Source organism: Macrobrachium rosenbergii, chromosome 3, assembly GCF_040412425.1.
Source record: "Macrobrachium rosenbergii isolate ZJJX-2024 chromosome 3, ASM4041242v1, whole genome shotgun sequence".
In the NCBI taxonomy this organism is placed as follows: domain Eukaryota; kingdom Metazoa; phylum Arthropoda; class Malacostraca; order Decapoda; family Palaemonidae; genus Macrobrachium; species Macrobrachium rosenbergii.
Genome location: NC_089743.1, coordinates 92,171,781 through 92,198,800, shown reverse-complemented (window position 1 = coordinate 92,198,800; position 27,020 = coordinate 92,171,781). Strand labels below are relative to the sequence as shown.

Here is a 27,020-nt window from a genome sequence, read left to right as displayed (position 1 = left end):
CAAAATATACCCTCAAGAGAAAAATCTCATCGTGAAACGCACTCACTAGAAAAATAAACCCGATTCCTTTGTCCAACAGCGAAAGGAAAAGTAAAGTTGAGAAAGATTCCCCTGCCTTGTTCTGTCCCTAGAGAAAAAATCTGATAATCTCCTTCCAACTTCAAGATAATGAATGACGCAGCTATCACAACTTTTTCATCACAAGCAACTTATAGTTAATCCTAGCAACAGGCCGATTTGACGGTTAATGCAGGAAATAACTGAATACAAGACCGCCTTTCCCCTTTTCCAAACTATTATTATTATTATGAATTTAATTTTACATTTAATAATAATAACATAATAATAATAATGCAGTCCACAAATCGGCAGTGTTTACAAACGACCACAACAGGCTTCTCGACTCCATAAAGCCTTGTGAATGTGACCAACATATCTCGCGCACAGTGGCATTCTGGCAGAGCGCTATACAGCCTTCAAGTACGCTTATCCAAACTATCGTTATACTTACTTTCAGCAGTTCACCCGAATACGAAAAACAGAACTGACGACTTCGAAAAAGCCACTAGGATGCGACACCCACGTCCGAAGTTGAATGTCGTGAGTGGCGAAGTTTTCACAGTCACGTTAAGTTTATTTTTCTAAAACAAATTGGACAACCTTACACATATTGCCGAGACAGAATTTGATATCTGGCTCCTGTCGAGCGTGACGATTTTGGCAAGAGTGGCTTGATAATGACATTGTCGGTCCGCCGAGCCCACGTTCGTTGTTGTCTGAACACGCGTCTGTTCATCTCTTGGTATATTCACGAAATCTTTCAGTTTTGTTTTGCATAAGAACAAAGGAGAAAATGAGGATCAGGATTGCATTTTTCGTCCTATCTAGGAGAGCAGCATTTATCTCAAGGCAGTAGAATTCATGGAAAATCAAGGGACTCAAACAACGAACAAATTACCAAGGATTTTCAACACCAAAAACATTTTCAGAGATCCACAACAGCGTAGGACAAAGATGCTAGGAACTCAAGGTGGGTCCAATTTGCAAACATCACTGACAAAAATATTCTGAAGGATCTCCAACAATAAGCAACTTTCGTGGATTTCAAAAAGCAACTTTCGTGGATTTCAAATAACAGAAAAGTTTCAAAGATTTCCAACTAAGGGCAACTTTTGAAGGATCTCCAGCCACTGATAAATTCCAAATTATCTTTAAAAATATGGCTATTTCCAAGGAACTACAATGGATAAATGTCGAAGATTCTTACCTAAGTAAATTTTCAATTAACTCCTTTAATGGACGATTCTTCACTGAAATCCCATAGCAGATAAAGTTCCAAGGATGTCCCATATCAAATATATGTCCAAGGGTCTCCCATATCAAATGAATGTCCAAGGATCTCCCAAATCAAATAAATGTCCAAGGATTTCCCATATCAAATAAATGTCCAAGGATCTACCATATCAAAATAAATGTCCAAGGATTTCCCATATCAAAATAAATGTCCAAGGATTTCCCATATCAAACATATGTCCAAGGATCTCCCATAACAAATAAATGTCCAAGGATCTCCCATATCGAATAAATGTCCAAGGATCTCCCATAACAAATAAATGTCCAAGGATCTCCCATATCAAATATATGTCCAAGGATTTCCCATATCAAATAAATGTCTAAGGATCTCCCATGCCAAATAAATATCCAAGGATCTCCCATAACAAATAAATGTCCAAGGATCTCCCATAACAAATAAATGTCCAAGGATCTCCCATATCAAATAAATGTCCAAGGGTCTCCCATAAAGCAATGAACTCCCAGAGATCTTCATGGATCCCCCACAACAAATAAACTTCCAAAGGATTTCCGATAACGGACGAAGGCGCAATGATCCATAACAAAATAAAAATCCGATGACTCCCTGTAACAGACGAGTGTTCATGGAAATTCCATAAACAGATTCCCAGTTATATTCCATAACAGACGAACGTGGATGGAACTCCAGTAACAAACAGATTCCACGGATCTCTGAACAGACGAATGTCCAGGGATTTCTCATGAATAAATTTCCAGGGATCTCCTATAATGCACTAATTTCCAAGGATCCATAATGAATGTCCAAGGATCTCCTACAATGCGCTAATCTCCAAGAATCCAGTAGAAGATGAATTTCCAAGGATCTCCTGTAATGCACTAATTTCCAAGGATCCATAATGAGTGTCCAAGGATCTCCTACAATGCACTAATCTCCAAGAATCCAGTAGAAGATGAATTTCCAAGGATCTCCTATAATGCAGAACAGAACAGAATATAGAATTTAGGTCAAAGACCAAGTGCTGGGACTTACGAGGTCATTCAGCACTGAAACGGAAACTGACACTAAAAGATTTGAAAGGTGTAACGGGAGGAAAACCTTGCACTTGCACTTGCACTATGAAACTATAACAAGGCAGTGAGTATAGAGGCAGATTTAAGGTATTCTGATTTACTGACACAAAATCTCTGACGGGTCAGAGATTTTGTGTCAGTAAATCACATTAAGAGAAGACAGATGTGTTTTCTCACACCTGAAGAATGGTTAACAATTCTACATACAATTTAGGAACAGATTTCAAATACATATGGTTGGAAAGCTTGCAATGCCTTACATACATTAGTAATTGCGGTTCTGACAAGGACATAAAGTATCTTCTGAAAAATGCATAAAAGATCGTTTGAATCACAAGCGCTGGATCTGTTTCCTGAGAGTACTCTGGACCTCACAAAACAATTGTCAGGAGAGGGTGGAAAGTAAGATGGAAGAAAGAGAATATGAACGGAGGTACAGGAAAAGGAATGAAATGGGTTGCAGCTAGGGGCCGAAGGGACGGTGCAAAAGTAATGGCTACAGTGCATCTCGTGAGGTGCACTGACGACATTAACCCCCTACAGTCTTCTATACTGCAATAATGTCCCAGAAAATCCCATATCGCATAAATTTCTTAGGATATCCTATAACACACGAATACCCGGTGTTCTCCCTTAACACACAAACTTCTACAGATCCCAAACAGTAGACGAATATCCAGGAATCTCTAATAAAAAAAGAAATCCCCAAGGATGTCTTATAACAAACTTCCAAGGATCTCCATCCCTCAAAGAAGGTGCCAATATCCTAATACAAATAAATTCCGAAATAGGTAATAAGACATCAAACCTTCAAGTTCAACTATTGAAGTCAGACGCAGCATTACAACCCCATTATATGTTACATTATAACATGTTAACCTAATATATGATTCATTCTTTAATCACTCGCAAACAACATTCATTTTATCCCCGAGACATAAAGTGCTCTGAGCGGTGTCGTCCTTTTTCCCAGCAATGGTAATTATGACTTTGGTCATTGTCGGAAGATATCCTGTTCGGTCATGTACAAAACAGTTTCAGCAAGGAGTTTCAATGTCACTTTCAATGCCTGCCCCAGAGTAGTCGGCATCCCGAGGTGCCAGAGTTTTTGTAATTCCTTCACTCACAAACTGTCAAGTCACAGAGCAGTTCCTCTGGTCGTCTTAACGATGCAGAAGCTCATAATTTGTAGGCCTGTATCAGTGTCTTAAAGATTTCAGCCTCACATTTATTGCTGCTAATGTATCTGCACATTTACCAGCGTGCTGGCTAACCTTTCTTTACTGCTATCTTAATCTTTCTGTTTTATACTTCATTTTCCTTCACGCATCTATAACTGCAGAAGCGTGCTTTTCAGGTTAATGGACACTTAGCCTCAATCTGTTTAAATGCCTGCACACTGAGTAATAACTATAATCAATGATTTCTTCGTAATGTATTCAAACCTCATTCTTTCGACCAGACTGCGTCTCCAATTATTTTGATTGGTATCTTTTTTTTTTTTTTTGTCCAGCCAAGTGAGACAGGTCCTAAATGAGATGGGGTCACTAGTGCGAACGCAAGAGAGAGAGAGAAATCTAAATAAATCTAAATATAACAAAAGAACGGAGAGAAAAATGGCATAACCATCTGATAAATCTGATAGCCACTCAGGGCACTTGTGTTTTCTTTCGATCATGTTATTTGAGGATTTACTGTGAATGCGTCACGTCTCCTGGTGTTGTCGCCTCATCTTTCTGTACTAGACACATTTGGGGGAGAGAGAGAGAGAGAGAGAGAGAGAGAGAGAGAGAGAGAGAGAGAGAGAGCCTGCACTTGAGGCCAAATGCCGCGCCCATTGACAAAAGTATGCTGCGTGATAAATGTATGTGGATACAAAAATACAATTGACCTAAAGACACAGAGGATTTATCAAATTGCTGAGAACAGCACAACCTCTCTCTCTCTCTCTCTCTCTCTCTCTCTGCATCATCAAGGACCAAATAAAGATCAGAACTATTAAAAAAAAAAAAGGGACGGGTGGCGTAGCGGAAGGACATTTCTGTAGCCAGTTACCGGATTAACACAACGACCTGACACTGATCTGCTTAAGTAGGGCAAAAAGAAAAAAAGAAAAAGAGGAAATAGGGCGAAAATGGCCCTGGCTAAATATAAAACGCTACACAACAAGAAGGCCTGATTGTAATCTAACAAAAAACTGAGATATCTCGCAAATTATTTTATTTTGCTGGTATTAGGAGTTCTTTCTTTCATTTCTACTTTAATTATTGGATAGGAGGATTAATTCAATACATGGCGCCGTGTAAAGAGAATTCAGAAATGAAGATACGAGGCGAATATCGAAAACGCATAGAAGAAATATCGAGGAAAGAATATCCGAAGCATTTTGAAGAGGATATGCGTAAGAGATATACATCGGTATTGCAAACGATGACTCAAAAAGAAAAACAAGCAAAAAAAAAAATTAAAAATAAAGACCCATCCCTTCAAACACGGAAGCTAAGCTAAGATTAAGAAGTCTCAGATAAAAGGTTTCACAACGGAGTGGGCAGGCGGGTGCGGGGGCGGTGGTGGTGGTGGGGGAAATATCACTTAATTTGTTTTATCATTATGGGATGACGGTATTCAACGTGACGTGGTATGCCTCCTTTCTTCTCTCTCTCTCTCTCTCTCACCGAAAGACGGACACACGGGCACACACAGGAAAACGAACACAAAAAAACCAAAGGTCTAGGTCGAATTTGGCTCCAGGAAGATGACTTATCACTGGCGGTCGACAGAAGACCGGAATCAGAATGAGGTCAAGTTTTTTTTTTTTTTTTTTGAAGATTTTTTATTGCCCTTGACGGATACTGATGATTCTTCACCCAAGAAATCTTCTCGGGGAGATTTTTCTTTTTAATCTGTTGCTTTGTGTGATTCCAGCTGTTTGTTCAATAATAATAATAATAATAATAATAATAATAATAATAATAATAATAATAATAATAATAATAACAATAATAATAATAATAATACTGTACTGAGTTTGAATTCAAGGCCATGTACATATAAAGAACGCAGACATAACATAGGCAAAACAAAAATGCAGTTAGATGAAACTTAAGATTGAACAGCTATACTCAAACACTGCTGATAATAATAATAATAATAATAATAATAATAATAATAATAATAATAATAATAATAATAATAATAATAATAATATTATTATTATTATTATTATTATTATTATTATTATTATAAAATCAACAAGAATTCACCACTGAATATTACTGTGGACCTGACATACAGCATATCCCGTTCTCGATCTAGAGGAGAAAGACCTAATTATTATTATTATTATTATTATTATTATTATTATTATTATTATTATTATTATTATTATTATTATTATTATTATCAAGAAGAAAGTATCACACATTGACGTCGCAATACCATGGGACACCAGAGTAGATGAGAAAGAAAGAGAAAAAATGGATAAGTACCAAGACCTGAAAATCGAAATAAGAAGGATATGGAATATGCCAGTGGAAATTGTACCCATAATCACAGGAACACGAGGCACGATCCCAAGATCCCTGAAGAGGAATCTGGAAAAACCAGATGCCGAAGTAGCTCCAGGGCTCATGCAGAAGAGTGTGCTACTAGAAACAGCGCACATAGTGAGAAAAGTGATGGACTCCTAAGGAGGCAGGATGAAGCCCAGAACCCCACACTATAAAAACCACCCAGTCGAATAGGATGACTGTGATAGACCACAATAATAATAATAATAAAATATTACTAGTGGGTTAGATGAATGTAACAAAATAGTAATTCACAGTGAGTAGACTGACGGACAGATTCTACTTCATAATCTAATAATAACACCAACAATAAAAAAAAAATAATAATAATGGTAACTAGCAGAGCAGGAAGAGGGCTAAGGACACGCATATTCATCCCAAAACACTTATGAAAACAGAAGGGTTTATCACTTGTGTGTGTGATATGATTGTAAACACGACTAACTTCGATATCCAAGTGCATTAAGAGAGTACGAAGCATAGAAGACCTTTCGCTCTCTTCCGCGACACGTAACAGATACCATAATCTTGACACAATCGTCTTATTTAATCCTCATCAATTCCGGATAGCAGAATGTCACTTATGACGACGACACAATGCTGATTCACTGGCCCGCCTGAAGCACTGAGCCTCAATGGAGACACCAATTCAACGACCACTTTTTTTTTATTGACTTAAATAGCAGCATGTGCTAAACAGCATGAGAACCATCAGATCTAAATGCCGGCCATTTAATATATGTAAGAGCGCTCTTGTCTTTTTAAAATAAATTAGCCTTCTCAGCAGAGGACGGGCGACAGCTGTCGTGCCGTCGAAGGAAAAAACGCGCACCAGCTAATGGGCGAAAACAGAATTATGAGTTATTAAGTGCCTAATTGCACGGTGTCGCGTTACTGTACCAACTCTGTTCTGAGGCCCAGTTCAGTCTCTCTCACGGGCAGGGAGATCTCCACTTGCGCAGGCCTTTCTGAGAGTAGCCCATAGAACACTTCGCGGAACGCGGGAGGAAATGTCATCACTGGACGGGAATTCGTGGATTGATTTTCATGTTCCGAGTGGCGTCCATAAGACAAGAGTTTCTTGATTATTATTATTATTATTATTATTATTATTATATTATTGGCTAAGATGCTACCATAGATAGAAAAGCAAATGAATTCGTGGATTGATTTGTGTGTTCCGAGCGGCGTCCGTAAGTCAGAGTTTCCTGATTATTATTATTATTATTATTATTATTATTATTAGATGCTACCACAGATAGAAAAGCAAATGCTATGAGCTCAAGAACCGCCACAACAGGTGCAAAGAAACATCTCATTCTTGATAAAATCTTGACTTACTGTAACAGTTGCGAAATAAATAGCATCCCTTCTTTAAGGACATCCTTCTTAAGACAAGATCTTTTGAAACAGAAATTTTATGGATAATATCGAGTTTTCTGGGCTGCAGAATATGAGACGTTTTTAAAGCAATAGCATTTCGAATGCAGCCAGCAGCAACGGAATAACTGCATAAATTTATCATCAAGATTTAGTTTACCTAATGGGAAATTGAATACGGAGAACGACCAATTGATTGCAAGCTTGAATCATTTATTCTCTTTGTAACAGATTACTCCCATTTACTTTTCTAAATGCTCCGTTTGCTTTTGCAACTTTATCTTTGCTGACACTCGTTGTAAAAATTCCACCCAGAGTAAGTGCTCCTATTAATGGGTATAGAGGATGTGATAATAAGTACATTCTTTGCTGACACTGTCGATGTAAAAATTCCACCCAGAGTAAGTGCTATTAATGGGTATAGCGGATGTGGTAATAAGTAAATACTTTGCTGACACTATCGCTGTAAAAATTCCACCCAGAGTAAGTGCTCCTATTAATGGGTATAGAGGATGTGATAATAAGTACATTCTTTGCTGACACTATCGTTGTAAAAATTCCACCCATAGTAAGTGCTCCCATTACATACATACTACTGTACGACAAACAAACTGACACTTATCCTTCAGAGAGATTTTCACGTCCGTTGCATCGAACGACCTAAAAAGATATTCCATCAGATGAACGCGGAAATGAATCAACAAAAATACAAGAATATGTTTCGGCACAAAGAGGTATACGTGAATATGGAGATGAGAGTCAAACAACAAAATATTATGTCTTAAGGTCCTTCGCGCACTCATTACGAATTGTGACTCTCATATGGAATAAACTGAAAGTCGCTTATGAATACATTCATTTATGCAAAAAGTGTCTGAGGACTTGCCGCGTTTATCTAAGCGATTCATTCCCTTATACAATTATCAAAGTGCTCCCTTCTTTTGTGCCGACAGAAAAAGCCTCTCTCTCTCTCTCTCTCTCTCTCTCTCTCTCTCTCTCTCTCTCTCCATGTTGTATAGAATGCACTTACTATAAGTACACGCAAACCACACACAGGCTATATGCATAGCGGAAGCACACACCTCGTATACTTCATGCCAACTTTAATTGCAAGCACACATATAGGCCTACACATACATTCAACACTAACCACATCCAGTCAGTCCAGGCAAAACCAACATACCCAAAAACACACACACTAACACACACGCATTTCAAACTACATATTCAACCCAATCAATCACACGGAAACGCGAAAACACCAGCACACACACGCACAAACACACACATAGACCATTGCTCCCCGCCGCTATGTGGCGTGTGGTGGGACTGAGTGGGATTGTGTGGGAGTGAGGAGCCTGCCTTAGCCATCAGTTTGACTCCTACACTCCATTCATTCCTTCCACCTTCTCAGCCTCCGGTTTTAACAACTGGCCAACTCTATTATTAAACCCCCGCAGTGTTTCATTGTGAGAATCACTGTCCACGGCTTCGTGTTCGCCTCCTGCCATGGTTGTGCCTTTGCTTATATATATATATATATATATATATATATATATATATATATATATATATATATATATATATATATATATATATATATATGTAATGTGTACGTGCGCCCACGCATGCCTATTGCGTGAGAAAAGGACAGTCATGGCTGCATCAAAAAACAGCTCCTTTGATGGGAAGTCAATTTCCTACTTACGACTTTCTACTAGTGAAAAACAACAACAATTTGAAAATGGTCAGTTTCTCCACAACAGGAATCTTACTACAACCGGAGAAAGGGACTTACAATGATAACCGCAATCTAACTACTCTTGAACAAAAAGAAACACGGGAAAATTCCAGACGAGTACAAAAGTTCTATTCAACGTCTGAGTGTGCAATCTCCTTGGCGTTCACGTTGTTAGGAGACGCTATACGCAGTCTCCTCGTTGCTGGAAGGTACAATAGAGGTACAAAATACGATCTCATTTTCGTTGGAAAATGTTATCAATCTCCTTTCCGGACTGAGGTCCAAGATAAAACGAAAACACATTTTCGGCCCGAGTTTCAAAGATGAAATATGCCATCATCCCCCTTGGTTCTGGGAATCAAAACTATAAACAACAGTTTTTCTGAGGGTATATTGCATTTTCCTCTATGCTCAAGATCTAATAAGCAATTTCTGTGTTGTTCTGTGTCTCAAGAATCAATTTTTTTTTTACTTCGAAGTTCAATTTGCAATAAAGAATCTTCTTGAGTCTAAACATGTCATAGAAAATTTTATTTCCTCAGTGAGTCTCAAGATACATTTTACAATCTTTTTTTTTTTCTCTCTAAGATTTAAAATATAATAAGAAATCTTTCTTACACTGAATTTACGAGACGCCAGGTAGTCTCCCTTATACTTATATATATATATATATATATATATATATATATATATATATATATACATACTATATATATATATATATATATATATATATATATATATATATATATATATGTATATAGAGAGAGAGAGAGAGAGAGAGAGAGAGAGAGAGAGAGAGAGAGAGAGAGAGAGAGAGAGAGAGAGAGAGAGCTGTATGAAAGCGTTTGACAGCATTTGCAAGAGGAGAACGTTTAGAATAATGTGAACAAGAAAAACGTTTTGAGGGAAGCAATGAATGTTAAGTGGTTGGTGCAAGAATCGAAGCAGTAGATTCTGTTAGGTACCTGAGAGTAAACACAAATAACGAATGATGGTGGTGTAAGAGAACAGGCGAGTCTTAGCTCTGAAGAAAACAAGGAAGGCAGCAGGGTGCAGACAAAAGATTGGGAAGAGAATTGGAGAGCCTATGGAAGCCGATGTACGAATGGATTATTGAGCCAACTATCGTTGGCATCAGATCTTAAATAAAAATGAAATAAACGGTTGAAGCTGCCGAGATGAACTGTCTGCTTAGTATTGTAGTATAAGAATGGCTGAACAATCTGACAAATGATGAGAAATATGGAAGAGTAAAAACGTTAGCACAGGCAAAACTTCTCACCTGTTCGGCCATATTGAAAGAATGTAGTACCACAGCTTGGTGAAAAGTGTATGGTTCAGGAGTGTTATGAGGGAAGAGGGAGTGGAGCAGTGTGTCTAGACTCTAGAGAGATTCAATGCGCTGCTGGTGAGCTTTCTGTGTAGGCGTAGGAAGTGGCTAATGTCGTGGAAGTTTCTACGCAATGACTTGATGCTGAAAGAAAAACTGAGAACGAAAGGCTGTAACACACGAGTAAAAAAAAAAAAATACCAAGGACGACAAGGAACGCACCTCCCAACAGACAAGCTGATCATCTCAAACAAGCTCCAGTTCGTAAGGAACACAAAACAAATAGTCGGACAAATAAATATGCAACCGTCTTAGACACCAGAGTTTGAGAGAAATGAAAAGCAAATCACGGAACCTATGTTGTCAGTAGTTTGATACATCGAGAGCCCTATCGGAGCAGGACCAAATCTGGGCGACCAGTTCATGGGGCTCCAGACGGGAGAAAAATCTCTCGAATCTTTTCACTCCATTTGCTGTATTTGTTTTTATTCTTTTCTCTTATGGAAAGAGCATTCAAGCAGTAACATCACTGAAAATGAATACGTACACTGTCTAAAACCAAAAGAAATAAACAGAAAACATCCGCATGAATATGGTAGAATAAAATACTTCGTTTTAACAGCACTCGTGATTGTAATCAAATCAGATTTCTCCTGTTCAGTTTGTGCGAACTATCTTGATCCCATAATAAAATCAAGCAATTGCTGTGTCCTGATTTTTCCTTGGGGCATGATCTGCTGCGCAGCAGCTGCTGTGGGATTAGACTCATAAAAAATTCTCTTTATTTATTTATCTCTTCATTACACTTTAACTGCTTGTTTACTCGGCTCTTTTTACGTATATCTCATATCCGTTCTTGTATTCCTTTATGAATGTGTTACTTTGCTACTTAGTATTTCTTAGCTACTTAAGGCGTGTAGCATTTCAGGCCTGTACGTTCTTACAACTGTGTGAGGTGGCCTTACTCCGTTATATTTGGCACTGCACTGAACCAGTCTGCTTTATGTTTGCCCATAAGCATAAATCATGGAAGGCCAGTGATCGTGCCAGACCTTGATAAGAATTTACTGCTTGATTTCAAGGTTTTATTTTATAAGTTTGTTTGTCCCTAACGAAAAAAAGAAGGTGCCTCTTTGGGAGCTAATGTCTGTCCAGCAAGCAGCAGAAATTGAAGAACTTTCTCAAGAACTCAAGGCCTATTAAAAATTAGTGGTTATAAACTGTGAACTTCTTTACAACCTACGTAAGTTATTGCCTACCAACCTGAATAAAACGGAGTATAATATAACGGCCAGGAATATGTGGTACTAGTCCGTTAGAAAAAAAAATATGCACGAATACTGTTCTCAGATTTTTTTTTTTCTTTTGCGCAATAATAATGATCGCCACTCCTCTCAATTCTGGCAATAACCTAGCCATAAAAATATTAAACAGCCATGGAGACTAAACACACCCGCAGAAATATCAAGACTTATCTATTAAGAAATGTTTTGCTTGGGAGCGGATCCAAAATGTATATAAGGTTGTCGTCATGTGCAACAGTTATCAATAAGTTGTCGTTAAGTCCTTAACTCATCACAATGATTGCGACTACTTAAACGTCAATGCAATTCACACTGCGCAATTCAAAACTTTGATATGAAAACAGTCTAGAAGTCGCAGACAGAAGTTACGTTGCTGGAATGCTTCAAATAAAGGCAGTCTACAGATCAACCTTTATCCTACGTTAAGTAAGCGGCTTTGTTAATGGAGGTTACTGATAACTAACTTTAAAAATAAAAACAATCGATGCGTAGCAGCTACTTTGGTGAAGTGAGTTGAAACACACTCACGCGATGAATGACAAGCCATTGTTTCCAAGCATGAAAAATGGGAAGTGAGTGACTGAGCAGGAATGGTCAATTGGTGTTTCGCTTTTTCTAAAATATTACTTAGAATTAAGATATACAAACACGTTTTATGACGACCTGAAACGCAGTAACAACAGTATCCAACATTTGCTATAACAAAAAGCTTTTAAAAAAGTATAATCCAAAGTAAAAAAAAAAACAAATAAGCCCAACTTATTAAAAAAAAACCGCTACTAAAACTTGATGTATTCAAAAGGTATAAGATTTGAAGCCACTGCTCTTGTTTTCAGAAGCTGCCATAAACCTAGTGTGACATTTTACGGATATAGTACTTAATGCTCTATTTGAAATAATAGCGCAACTGTGTTTTACAGCACAGTTTTTTTTTAAACTCTTGTCTGGTATATCACAAAAACTAAAGGCTTATAGCCACGAAAAACAGTTGTAATATACAGCTCCTTGTATTAGACCTCTGATGAACAACACTTATTCCATTACATCGTGACTTAGACGTACTACTGACAACACGTAAGACTACCAAGTGTAAAATGCCTCTTGCTTCTTGGTACAAGTGTATTGTTGAAAAAGAAGTTTATTAGGGTTCGAACTTGACACATAATCATAAGACGTTTAAATCATGATACATCAACTTTGGTTCACCACAAAGTGAACTGCGATATAACTGTTTTACATACTTGTAAAGTACGTATACAAGTACAAAAGGTTATCCAATAAAATTAATTAAGTTTCATAAATCAAACTTCAGTATGGAACCAGAAGTGGCCAATTTCGACTCGTTGGCAACTACTTAGCCTAAGCTCTGACAGTCTAAATTCATGCCATAGGTTGATTAGGCCTCGGCCTAACTTTTCAAAATACACAAGTTGACTTCAGTACAAAAGATAAAATGAATGAATACCAATTTCCTCTCGGAATTTCCCAAAGCTATGGCTTCAAGCCACCCTAACTGATTAACCCAAGTTACATTTTAGTGAATTATACCGTAATATTTCACATTCACATTATTAGTATCAAAGTAATTTTCAAGTTCAGCTGACACTACCGCGTTTGATCTATTCGCCCAGAACGAATGCAAATAATGAACAACGGTGACCACTTTACAGTCTATCTATCCGCTATGCTAACTGGTTCTACTCAACGACCACATTCAGTCTTTTTAATAATCTCTTTGATTTTCCAAAATTACAATGAAGGTGTGAAAGTTTTACCGATAGAGTACTTCATTCTCAATTTGAAACAACTGCACAATTTATTATAGCTATATTTCCAGCGCAACTTTTTTTTATGAGACTCTTGTCTGGTATATATTACAAAATATAACTTATAATAGCTTAGACCCATATCTGAACATACATAAGACCACCTTGGGTAAAATGCCTCTTGCTTCTTCGTATGAATACGTTATATGAAAGAAAACGAAGTTTACTTGACTTCAAACTTAACATATAATCATAAGAGCTGTAAAAACGGGACATAGGCCTATACTTATATACTTTATTAGCCTAAACAAAAAGTGATCTGCGATAAAACTGTTTTACCTACTTATAAAGTACAGAATTTACACAAGTACTGTACAAGAGATTATTCAACAAATCTGATAAAGGTTTCATAAATCAAACTAGTTAAACTGAAGTGGCGAATTGCGACTGTTTCGCCTGATCTAACAATATTAGTTCAAGCCATAGGTTAATTAGGCCTAGGCCTAGCTTTCCAAAGTACACAATTTCCCTTCAATACACAAGATAAAATGAATGAATACTAATTCCCTCTCAGAATTTACTAATTCCCTCTCAGAATTTACCAATTCCCTCTCAGAATCTACTAATTCCCTCTCAGAATCTACCAATTCCCTCTCAGAATCTACTAATTCCCTCTCAGACTTACCAATTCCCTCTCAGAATCTACTAATTCCCTCTCAGAATCTACTAATTCCCTCTCAGAATCTACTAATTCCCTATCAGAATTTACTAATTCCTTCAGAATTTACTAGTTCCCTCTCAGAATTTGCCAAAGCTGAGGCATAACACCATCAAAAACGGGGTAACCCAATTTATTTTTGGTGAATTAAATTACAAAATGCCAATTAAAATCCCGAAACAAAAAATTCTCACTAAATGAAGGACGATCCACTTCCCGACTATCAAGACGAACTGCGGAATTCAAATTCACATGACTATAAAACTATTCATCAGTTCAACCGCCGGAACACCGAATTTGGTCTCCTCGTCTCGGACGATTCCGAAGAATAAGGAATTCCGCGGAAAAACTCTTGAGACAGCTAATGCTGTATCCATCCGCTAAGCTAACTAGTTCCAATTATCGACAACAGAAAGATCATTAAACCTTTTATTATGAAACAAACGGTTAATGTCACATATCCAATCAAAATTACACACACACATATATATATATATATATATATATATATATATATATATATATATATATATATATATATATATATATATATATATATATATATATATATATATATATATATATAAACATTTTAATAACCTCAGTGCTCTTTTTAACTTCTCGATTTCTTCACGTGGGAAACGCTTGTCACTATTAGCCTAGACCCAAAATGAAGAAAGAAATGGCGATATTTTGATGTCAGGGCGAGATTCGACCTCGCATCCAGGGTATCAGAACAACATACCGTTATTTGAGTAAAAAGCCACAATAATGTAAATGTTAGACTGCATTATTCACAAATACAAAAAAGGATAAAACAGGGGGAGCTTTCGACCGTTTGCTCAACGGTCCTCTTCAGTTGGCTGAAATCTCCTGTTTTATCCTTTTTATCGTATTTTTGAAAAATACAGTCTATCATTTACATTAATGTGGCTTTTTACTCATTATTTCCGATCACAATATACTGATGCACCACAGGTGCCGTTATTTGCTTTAGCCACAGAGACAAGTATATCAACTGTCGAACCCAGATAGCCTACTTTCATTAGACCTGGATTAGACCCACTTTCACCATACAGCCAAATATGTAATCATTTATTGCTTTTCATGCTGAGATACATGTTTAGAATCTACTGACCACTCTTTGACAGATACGTATGTCATTTTAATACCCACAATGCCTTCTCAATTTCCCGATTTCTTCACAGTTCGATAGACTGACTCATCTTTGTTACAAAAAGTTTAGCTAAAGTTTAAATTAAAAATGGCAATCTATGGATCCACCTTCATCCAAGAATGATGTTATTTTACATTAAACCAGCCCTGTGCTGGCACAGGCTCTTGTCTAGAGGAACCTGTAGCCCCAATACGAGGTAATGACTGTTTTACGAGAGTAGTTGTAGTGCAATGTTAAATAAAAGAAACTTCCTATGGATCCTTCTTTACCTCAAAAAGCATAACCTTTGTTCACTGATGTTATGACTCTGGAACCCTGTAAAATAAAAGCAATTTACAAATCTTTAACCCAAAATTACGATAGCAGAACGTTTAAAATAAAGAAACAGTGTATCGATCCATCTTTGTCACCCAACAGTTACAGTGTTCGGACGTTTCAGATAAGCACAGCCAGTGGTTTCATAAAACTTTTTCCCCCCCTATCTTTCTTCCTTATCTGCTCTGTCTTACTCAATCTAGTTCTCCTTCTTTGCAGCAACTGGGGGTAGACCAGCCGGAGGCCGCTACAGATCTGTTGATCCACGACAGAAAAAGGTCCAGAGACACATTTTACGATTTCACAACATCCTGAGGTCACATGTCGAGCCCCCTGCGGCTGACATGCTCGCTGTGGTAAGTACGAGCTTTTAAAGATCGTCTCAAAATGCGCATGTAAACGCTTGTAAACATATAAAGAATGTAGGTTTATGGGTGCTACACACACAGATGCTAATTCAATCTGTTTGTTATTTGTTTGGTTTTCAAACCCCAGTATGAGACAAAGTAACACTCTCAAAAAGTATTTCTAATGATCTCTCTCTTCTCTCTCTCTCAAAATTCTCTCTCTCTCTCTCTCTCTCTCTCTGTATATATAATATTTTAGAACTTCGGTGGTCTGTTATACATTTTTATTAGAAAATTTTGTAGAAATTAATTTGATTATTTTTTTACGTCTTCAGAGAAATTGCCAAAAGATAACGGTAATTTCATCCCCCAGCTCCTAAAAGAGTATAAGTTTACCTTTTCATGCTTGTAAGAAACGCCGTAATACTTGTGTTGTGTTGTACCCACAGGGATGGTACGAGACAGCAGCTGAACAAGCCCAGGCGTGGGCGGAACAGTGCGGTACCCATACGAACTACGACCATCCAAGCGTTAGATGGACATCTCGCTACGGGGCTTGTGGCCAGAATGTGCTGGTTGCTTCAAGGAAGAGAAGATGGTAGGTAGTGTTAGACCTAGGTAGACAACAAAAGAGGGATCAGATGGAAGATTAAACAGTCATTAGGTGTTATTACTTCTTTCCATAAGATCTACAACGCTGCAAAAGCTGATAGCTATCTAGATTGCAAGCAATTTAGTGGCAAAGGTTGCAAAGCTCAGAGAACTAACTGACTTACAGTCAGACATGAATTTCTAGGGCAATGCATGTTGATAGAAACCTAATTCATCACTATTCCTCACCTGATTTCCCAGGAGCTACGTGCTGCGCCGCTGGTGGAGTGGAAAACGTTATTTCAAATTCGGGGGCGACATTAACAACTCGAGCATCGTTGCTGCGTACACGCAGATGGCCTGGTACAACTCCCATCAGGTGGGCTGTGGATTTTCGGAGTGTACCACAACAGCTGGCATTACTTTCTTCAGATACGTCTGCAACTACTGCCCTTCGTAAGTGGTTTCTCATTCGGTCTGTGATTTCTGGAAATAGATAGAATGTAGGATTTAGGCCAAGCACTGGGACCTAAGAAGTCATTAAGCGCTGAGAAGGAAATTGAGAGTAAAGGTTTTAAAGGTGTAATGGAGAAAACCACGCAGCTGCACTTTGAATCAGTTGTTATAAGAAAGGGTGGAAAGCAAGACGGAGGTATAATAAACGGAATGAAAGGGGTTGCAGCTAGGCGCCCAAGGACTCTGCAAAGAACCTTAAGTAGTGCCTAGAGTGCAGCTTATGGGGTGCACTGACGGCACTACCTCCCTACGGGGTTCACTGGAAATATTAATTTTTAATGTCCTCTTAACATCTCTAGTCTTCCTTTAGGACTAAGATATCACTGAGGTTATTAGGAACGATGTTTCCTTGACGCTCTCCTATCTCAAAAATAGGCCTTAATCTTATTTACAGGATTTACTTGCTTTTCAGAACAAAAGCCAAAGAAATTATATCTTGCTTTGAGAATAATATTCATGCTCAACATAAAGAACAACGAGTTGAAACGAACAATACAAAGTGTTTTTTTTTAAGGTTGCACCTGTGGATTTAAAATTCTCATTTATTTGCTATCTAAACATCTTTCTATTTCACAAGGACCCTACATTTCTAAATTTCAAACCGTAGGGAGGGTTAGTACCGTCAGTGCACCTCATACGGTGCACTGTAGGCATTACTGAAGGTTCTTTGCAGCGTGCTTTCCTTAGGCCCCTAGCTGCAACCTCTGTCGTTCCTTTTACTGTACCTCCTTTCATATTCTCTTTCTTCCATCTTACTTTCCACCCTCTCGTAACAATTGATTCGTAGTGCAACTGCTTCGAAGTTTTCCTCCTGTTACACCTTTCAAACCTTTTACAGTCAATTTCCGTTTCGGCGCTGCATGCCCTCATTGGCCCCAGAGCTTGGCCTTAGGCCTAAATTCTATATTCGATTCAGTTCAACTCCTACATTTCTAAGGGTTAAGAAGGAATGTTTTATTTCATTAAACTTCGCCATGGCTGTACACCAAAACTCCACGACTTGTTCGAACAACCACGATATTTGAGGGAAATGACAGTTAATGTTTTCGGTTATAAGTTGCAGTTGAAAATCTTCCGCAAATTGAATAAAGAAATCGTCTAAAGTGTGGATCTATTTGCATTTATTGTTTTTTCCCCATGACCACCTAGCTATTGATTTACTATCTAACATACAGCGTCGGTTGTGATGGCCGAACAACACTCATATAATCCAGCAAGCTAATGAAATGAGAACTCCGTTAAGTCTTCGTTTTGTTGATTTTGAAAGGGCCTTTGATAGTATTTCGAGACGGACTGTGGGAAAAATCATGAGGCATTATGGAATACCGGAAAAGTTTGTGACGGTTATACATGCATGGGGTTGATGGGTGTTTGAGTGATTCGTTTGAAGTCTGGTGTGATTCAGGGTGGCATTCTGTCTCCGCTGCTGTTTATATCGGTCGTAGATTACGTTGTGAGAAGGGTTAAAAGAGAAACGGTTGCAGGCAATCTCTATAGACCTTGGCTGCAGGTATACTCTGGGGAGAAAATGGGAAGCTTCTTGACTTTGATTATGCTATATAGTTTTGATCTGCGAGGGACCATAAAAGATGCAGTGTTGGATTGTCTAGTCAGTGAAGGTGGAAAGGTTGGTTTGGTTATTAATGGTGGAAAAACTAAAAAAAAAAATCATGAATACTGAAAATGCACAGGGTTGAACGCATGGCTGTACAGCAAGTAGATAAGTTTAAATATTTAGGTACGTATCCAGATAAGGATGATTCTCTGAGCACATCAGGCAATGGGAATGCTCAAAAATATTTGGAATAATAGGAATTTTTCTGTGCATGCAAAAATCAAAATTTATAAGGTAATGGTTAGGAGTATTTTGATTTATGGGCATGAGTCATGGTGCAGTACAGTGACTTCAGATAATAAATTCTTAGCATTTGAAAATAAGGTGCTTAGAAGAATATTAGGAATTAGTTGGAGCGATAGGATATCAAATAAAATTAGAGAAGTAACAGGGGTGCAGCCGGTCGATGAGTATGTTAGGTTCTCAAGCAGAAAGTGACTAGGCCATGTATATAGAAGACAGGGAATAGCACTAGATACACCAGGGTGGGCTGCCCTTGGTAGAACAGGTAGAGGTAGGCCAAAGGTAACGTGGTTGAGGACAATGAGGCGGGAAGCAGATGAGTGTTGGGAGATCTTGAGCAGTTAGCCCAGGACGGAATGTGGTGGCTGAGTTCATCGAGGCCCTATGCATCCCCGGGGGTACCACAGGAAATGATTGATCTTAGAGATCACCGACCTCATACTAGACACAAACACATATAGTGTTTTGCATTAAAAATACAAAAAATAGTATGGCAATGAAACAATGACAACGGAAAGCGGGTGTTAATTTTTGGTTAAAATTTTGTACACATGCGCAAGACGAGTAATGGCTACAGTTACTTCCAGCTGTTATTCTCCTGTTTAAAAAGTCACCGGAGTTTTGTTATCAATTTTTCCTTCTATTTCTTTGTTCGTTTCAGGTACGAAACGATTCGTCATTTTTTTTTTTTCAGTGATATGTGCCTGGAACGATTAGCCAAGCTCATTTTCTTTGTGCTCGTACTTTTTTGCGTTCGTGCTTGACCACTTCCTGTTTTTTCCATGCTTCAAGGGCTTGCCACTTGCACGGTGCACTGTAAACAGTAAATCAAGGTTCTCAGCAGCGTTCCTTTGCCCCAAACTGCATTGCTGCTGTTCATTTTTCCCCTTTGCCTCTCATTACTTTGTTCCATTTTCATCTTGCTTTTAAGAGAAAATCCCTCGGGAGGGTCCTGTGTAGGTCTAGCCATCTTTTGCAGTAACACCCATTATACAAACCATCAAGTACTAAACGTCACATTTCTTTCCAGAGGCAACGACCCTCGCCGCATCAGCCGCCCTTACACCCAAGGACAGACCTGCAGGAGATGCCCCAATTCCTGCAGGTCGATGTGCAGCAAAGGCCAATGCAAACTGTGCACGAACGCTTGCACGTACTCCGATCTGTGGGTCAATTGCGCTATGCTTGATAAAAAGTGGCACGAGTGGCTGTGCAACACCAAAACGACGAAGGGAGTCGAAAGGTTCAAAAACTGCCGGGCCACTTGCCAGTGCCTGAAGCGAATCACTTGAGCGCTCTGCGTTCGCGAGGCATCGCCCTAAATCTCTCCTCTTAACCTGACACGACGAGTGATTTGTGATAAATCTGTCCTCTATTCTGACACTGCGGATGATAAGTGATAAATCTGCCCTCGTAACTGACGCTGGAAGTGATCGGTGAGAAAGATTTTCTATGTGCCATACCGTGTGAAAGGACTTCATATCCGAAATCTGGACTCTCAGCGTGAGGGTGGAGAACCATTTGGTGGTTTTGAAGGTAAAAGTACAAAGCATGTGAAGATGAATTGTCTGAACAAAGCGAAGACACTGTGAAGTGCATTTATTTCTTTCAAAATTTTGTGTGCTTGTATATATCGCCCATAACGATTTCAGACAGTATAGGCCTACTCAGACGACAGAAAATCTAGACAAAGTCGACCTACAAACTGTACTGTATGTGATGCCGATGAAGTGTAAAGAAAAAGTTGTTGATTCTACTACTGCTTGATGTGAACATGGATTAAGCTCTGTTTTTGAAAGCAATACTGTACTTGTATTTATTATCTTGGCCTACCATTTAATTGCAGAGAAAGATGACAAAAGGCCATTTTTTCCCAAAATGTAGCATGCTTCGCTGTGTGGGAGACTATATGGGCCGTTGTTTGTGTCATATCCTTTTCAATAAAAATGCTTTCGTTTAACTGTGCTCACATATGAAAAGGATGGTTACCGATTATTTTCGAGGTTCGCAAAATTCGAATGGCAACGATGACATGAATAAAACAGTTCCGTCGATATTCTTGCGTCAATTTGTGGCTGGTGGTGCTTTTTTTTTTTTTTTTTTTTTTTTACCTTACAACGTGAAATTTTGGAACACTTGCGGGGAATTACTTGTTAGGCAACAAATGTATCGAAATGAAAGGAACTTATTTATTATATCAGAACGTTCTCAAGTTAGTCATGATAACCTTTTCGATCATGAAAACAAAGCTTTTCTACGCCAGAAACAGCAACTCAACACCTACACCTGCAGAAGCCCTGGAAAGCTGCAACAATAATTTGACCAGACATAATTCCAGCTTTCACCTGGAACTCGTGTGATTCCAGTCTTAACCGTCACTGCCTGGACAGAAACATCTCTCCTTCCCTGCCTAAATCACCCCACCATCTATCTTTGTTTCATGCAGAAGCATATTATTAATAGCAAAAATGGTTCAGAATCTCGTGAACGTAAGCAAGCGCACTACATAAATTTCGTGTGTCTAAGGAACATCCGTAGTTTTTACCTCGTCACGTTATAGTGGCCCAACTTTGTAGCTTTAATATAGTTGTTGCAATTGATACTGCGTTTTCTTTCTCCAACTTCGACGTCTGCATGTGCAAAGTGGAAAGTCTTTGTCCAAACGTGCAGATCATTTTAAGGGAAATGCTAGTTAAATGTGTGATGCAAATTGTTTTTTCTACAGGAGGTAAACTCTTAAATATGAAGATTTGGAATAATGAAAGCTTGGATGTGTTCCTACGCGCATACAAACATTACTGGAGGATTAAGACGTGAACAGCTCGGTATCTTATGAACTGCACTGTTCTAGTATTTCCCCCCAACTAGGAGACAGGTTGTCACTTTTTAGCTTCAACATCAAAGTTTGAATATTCGATGTACCTTGTAATATAAAAGCTAGGATGCTAGGGACAGATAACTGTCAATTTAATATTCAGGAATGCTAGGTGTGAAACTTGGAATCGAGAGCTAGGGCCTCTAGTACAATCCAAGGTCTAGAGAGTATATCTAGACCTAGGTACAGTCAGCTTTTGAGATTTCAAGTTTCCACTGACCATTTTACAATTGAAGGTAATAAACCAAACAAGGTCAAAAGCTACGGACTATATAAAGGTACTGGAAGCAACCTGCCGGGATCTTTTAAGTATTCAAATAACTTATTTCAGTCTGGAAGGATATCTCAAGTACCCATGCGAGCTGAAATGGAATTCCATGAGCATCACTGCAGAAATTCCTTACCAGGATTTTCTCTGATACTAAATGGGCGAGTAAGTTGCTGTAAAAGTACTCGTCTAGCAACCACAGTACACGTGCAATCCAGTATATTGTTATGTCATCTTACACTGTAGCGACACCAGTTTTACTGGCCATAATCAATCTTACATATTAAATTTTGACTGTTGCTATTTACTATGACTGGTTTCCTCCTGGGCTTGGATCAATGTGGACTCTGGTTTTAAATGACAAACTAAAACCTACGTGATACTGGTTATCAAGTAGTTGCCGGTAAGGAACCATCAAGTCACCCCCAACCCATACAAAAAAAAAAAAAAAAAAAAAACTATGACCGCCATACAGCATGAACTGAAAGCACAATGAAAAATTCGTAGACCACCAGTTAAAAGAAAAATCACTAATTGCGCAGTAAAATACATTACATGGCACCTGGATTTTGAAGCTTAGCGAAGAGTTTAAGTTGACAAATGTTCAGTTCTTAAGCCCAAAAACAAAACAGCTACATCAATCGTTCATGCACAGTTAGTACCAGTGGCTTAAGCCAGCGACTTTGACACTTCATTGCTCAACAACCTCGCAGTTATCAAAATATATGAATTGGCCAAATGCCACCGGCAAGGTATACAGCTATTCAGTACCATAGCATTAAAAGAATTTTCAATATAATTAGGAAAATATAAGGACAATATTGCCTGCAAGACATCTAATCACTACACCACATAATTCTATTATTATAAAAGAATACCATTATGCACAAGACGCCCATTACCAACCAAATAGGACGTTCAGTAAAAAAAAATGTTGGGGGTGGGGGTGTGCCAACAAGAATTAGAACTCCTGCAATTTTCACATTAGTTCACCCACAGTTTTATCACGTTAATAATTCAATGTTCTTGTTCAGATTTTAAACAGTTGTCACCCTTACTTCAAGGCGATAGCTTGGAGTTCTATTAATCCCTCCATGAAAAAAAAATATATAATTTTCCTTTAAAGGATACTACACAAATCGTGTCAATTTACACTCCTGTCAAGTAAGTTTATCCAACGATCCAGCATCCTTTTGACTGGTCAAGTTGGCGCATCTAGTAAATACACGTTATCCCGGATAAATGCAGATAATTTTAAATTACACCTTTTCACTTTGGGCATTTTACAACAGCCAAGGCTTTACCTTAGGCATTTACGTTCCAACTCCTGTATAAAGCTATGTTCTCACATCTCACACTGAAGCTAAAAGTATTAATCTACTGAAACGTTAAGACCACTAAGCAATTAATAAACAAACAAAATATTACGTCTTTCATCCACATGGGTAAATTTGAAAATGTTATTAGGCTATCAAACTCGCAATGATGGCTTGGGTAACCAATAAAAGTCTCAACTATTAGCCAATCATTCAGCTAATTCAAAAATACACGTACTTTAACCTCCGATGAAAATAGCATACCTTGTAGTATTAGCCAGCCGGTACAACATTCCCACTATCGAATATGGTCAATTTTAGGATGATCCAAACTGTACAAATTTGGAGATTTTAAGGGTAACTATTCAATCTTTATATTTTGACAGCATGCTCTCGTTATTTTTGGGTGTGTCGCAGTTACTTCACGCTGTGTCATAAAGCCTGAAAAGAAAACACCACCTGAATCAAACGTTTCATATTGGTGGTTAAACCTAAGTTAAATGATACGTTCTGACTGGCTAAGCTATTTAAAATCGATCAGGTTAGAATGGTTTTTCAAAAACGATTAAGTTAGAACGCCGTTTCTATATATCAAAAACGTTATATTTAGGCCAATCTCCATTTAAATGTGAAAACTCCACTTACATCTCGAATCACTTTCAAAAACTGATATTGAAAAAGTATAACTATAACATTGGCTACCTAAGAGACTTACCATTTCATGCTGTTTGGTTCTTGATTAGGAAATGCCAGTGCCAGCCGCCTTCTGATGGTGGAGGATTAACTTGCGTTACCGATTTTAAAATCTAAAATCGAACGAAACTCACCATGACACTGACACACTTTGCCAAACTCCTCTTGACACATTAGAAGTCACATCAGTACACCCGTCAGTACTTACATAAAACACATTTCGGCGATAAACTTAAAACTTCGGCCAAGTTAAAGCTTTCACAGACATTTCGACGCTCTGTAGCGTCAGGTTCCCATCCAGGGACGGTGAAGTCGGGTGAACGCGATGCAAAATACTAAGCCTTCTTCTTCCTTTTAGTGTTCAGGAACTTGGAACCTGTTTTCCTATGCTAATCTTTTTTTTTTTTTTATCAATAAAGTTCCTCACGATGTTCCCTAATTATATCACTAAGTGTCTTTTGTTGACAATAGCGGCAACCTTATTTGTAAAATGACTTGTTGATAAATAGCTAAGGAATATAAAAATAAAGCAATATTTATTTTGTATTATAGCAATGTATTCAGTAGTAAACTACCTCGATAAAAACAATGGTCTCTTTACTTTATTTTGCAATGTTGAAAAAGAATAAACGATAAACACTGTTCTAGAGCCTTATCATAAACTGAATGCTGAGAAATTGTTTGTAAAATTACAGACTGCCACTAATTTGTTTTGAAATTGATTTCAAATAGAATTCTGAAATTTGTAGATGCCTAAGCCTACAGTTAATATTTCTTTTATTTAACTTGGATTTATGCATTTATTACGAGCAGACGTTACTTATTTCTTCTCACTGGTTAGCTTCCGAGTCTCTGGAATGTTCCTTGGTGTTAATGCAAGCTTTCCACAACAAGTACATTCTCCTTTATGGACTTGCATGCAACATTTCGTCCTTATCTTCTCTAGACTTTATATTAGACTACATGGAAACTCATGTGGGCTAAATATGAGAACAATAGTTCTCTCTCTCGATGTGACCGGTTGGATTCTTCTGGAATGTGACCTATTGGCAATATGGTCTTTCTATAATATGAAAGTTATTATTCAAGAGCTTTTACCCATGTTTGTCTCTGCATGCTACCTTGCCGTTATCTGTATCTGCCCTCTTCCCCTTGAGAGGTTAGCTCCAAGGTGTTAACCTTTTTCGGATGATGTTGCTAGACTCATGACCCTCTTACCCTGGCTGAGACCCTTCACATCTGACTAATCACCAGGTGAATGTATCACTTCTTAGATCAACAGATCCAAGTCTCCTCCACAATACTGGCTCCAGCGGATTGATTCTGAGGTCTCAGTGAAGCAAGCACTTTGAAGATATTTGTTAAAATAGGCCTAACTTATTTTACTACGTGCAATTTTGTTCTTACATACAGTATGCTTTTTAAGTCAAGAGTTTACTGTCTATAATTTTCTCTTCATTAGCATAATCTTCCACTCATGAATTGAATTCCAAGCAGGTAATTCTAATTTCAGTCTTCACTGTTTTATTAATTTCAGGGCTAGGTGCCTTTTTTTTAAGGATTTTCGTTTGAATATAAAGTTTTTTTACATTTAGTATCCCTTTGGCAACTTCACACGCATTTGCCTTGTTTACCACCTGTTTTATTTGCATGTTTCAAAGATGAAAATTGACCGATTTTTTAGTACAGAGCTTTGTTTGGTTCGAGGCTTGATCACTCGCGTATTCCAAAATCCAGCCGCTAAATGGTGTTAAACCCTACAGATAGAATATAAAAAAATTTTCTTCTCAGTTTTGCTAATATATGAATGCATTAACAATCAAGTGTAACAAAAATTTCTGTAGTACAGCTAGAACTGGATCATAAAATTTAGACCAAAGGCCAAACGCTGGGAGCTATGAGGTCATTCAGTTCTGAAAGGGAACTTGAGAGTAAAGGTTTTAAAGGTGTAACTGGGGTTTGACCTAGCAGTTGCACTTTGAAACAGTTGTTAGAGAGGGTGGAAAGTAAGCTGGAAGAAAGAGACCGTGTGAATGGAGGTACAGTAAAAGGAATGAAAGGGATTGAAGCTAGGGGTTGAAGGGATGCTGCAAAGAACTTTAAGTAATGCCTACAGTGCACCATATGAAGTGCATTGATGGCATTGCTCCCATACGGGATGTAGTACAGGTAGAATGAGCTTTCATGGAGAAACTCCTTTAAGTATACTGTATTTCGTTTTTACGTAAGTTTTCAACTGACTAAATAGCTCAGCTGAGCGTCAGTGCTTATGTGTGCATAAATTATGCCATTTAACATCTCCTCTCCGACACCTCCTGTATCTTCCTTCACCAATGCCACAGTCCTCTGATGTTCCATTTCCAGAAACTTTACTCCTGAGTGCATTCTTGCCAGTTATTTCATTTTGCAGTGACATAGATAACAAAATTACTTTCAACACGTTTGATTGTGAATTCAGGTTAATAATGGGCATTCCTATCATAACACAAAAGATATATCTTTTTATATATCTTCTTCAGTGATCGTAGGCTTCCTTGGCACGTTTTATGAGCCACCACTTACATCTAAGGCATTTGAAGAACTTGTGCAATGTTATATTTTGGTGGAAGTGAACGACTCGAAATTACGAGGATAAAAAAAGGTCTTCACAGGTTTTCGTGTCAACACTTCGTCATTGAACAATAACAGTATCTGTAATTTAGTTTTGAGAATTTAATGCTGCAGCCAAAATAATTTTCTTGAATTGTATCAGTGAGTTTAAATCAATAGCTGAAAAGTTCTACATGCAGACTTGATTTTCTGTGCATGATTTATCCAGTATAACAACAAAAATCCAGAGCTTTTTGATGCGGAATTTTTTGAACAAAA

At 38.0% G+C, this 27,020-nt stretch overlaps 1 protein-coding gene across 1 annotated transcript in view; it reads left to right on the top strand.

The window, feature by feature from the left end:
- LOC136828044 (cysteine-rich secretory protein 2-like) overlaps positions 1-21,600 on the top strand; it is a 95,326-nt gene extending 73,726 nt beyond the window's left edge. Inside the window, exons 3-6 of the mRNA XM_067085729.1 lie at positions 15,908-16,044; positions 16,485-16,633; positions 16,888-17,082; positions 20,031-21,600. Coding sequence (XP_066941830.1) covers positions 15,908-16,044; positions 16,485-16,633; positions 16,888-17,082; positions 20,031-20,292 — 743 coding nt within the window. The 3' untranslated portion in view covers positions 20,293-21,600. The remainder of the gene's footprint in view (positions 1-15,907; positions 16,045-16,484; positions 16,634-16,887; positions 17,083-20,030) is intronic.
- Positions 21,601-27,020: the final 5,420 nt, after the last annotated feature.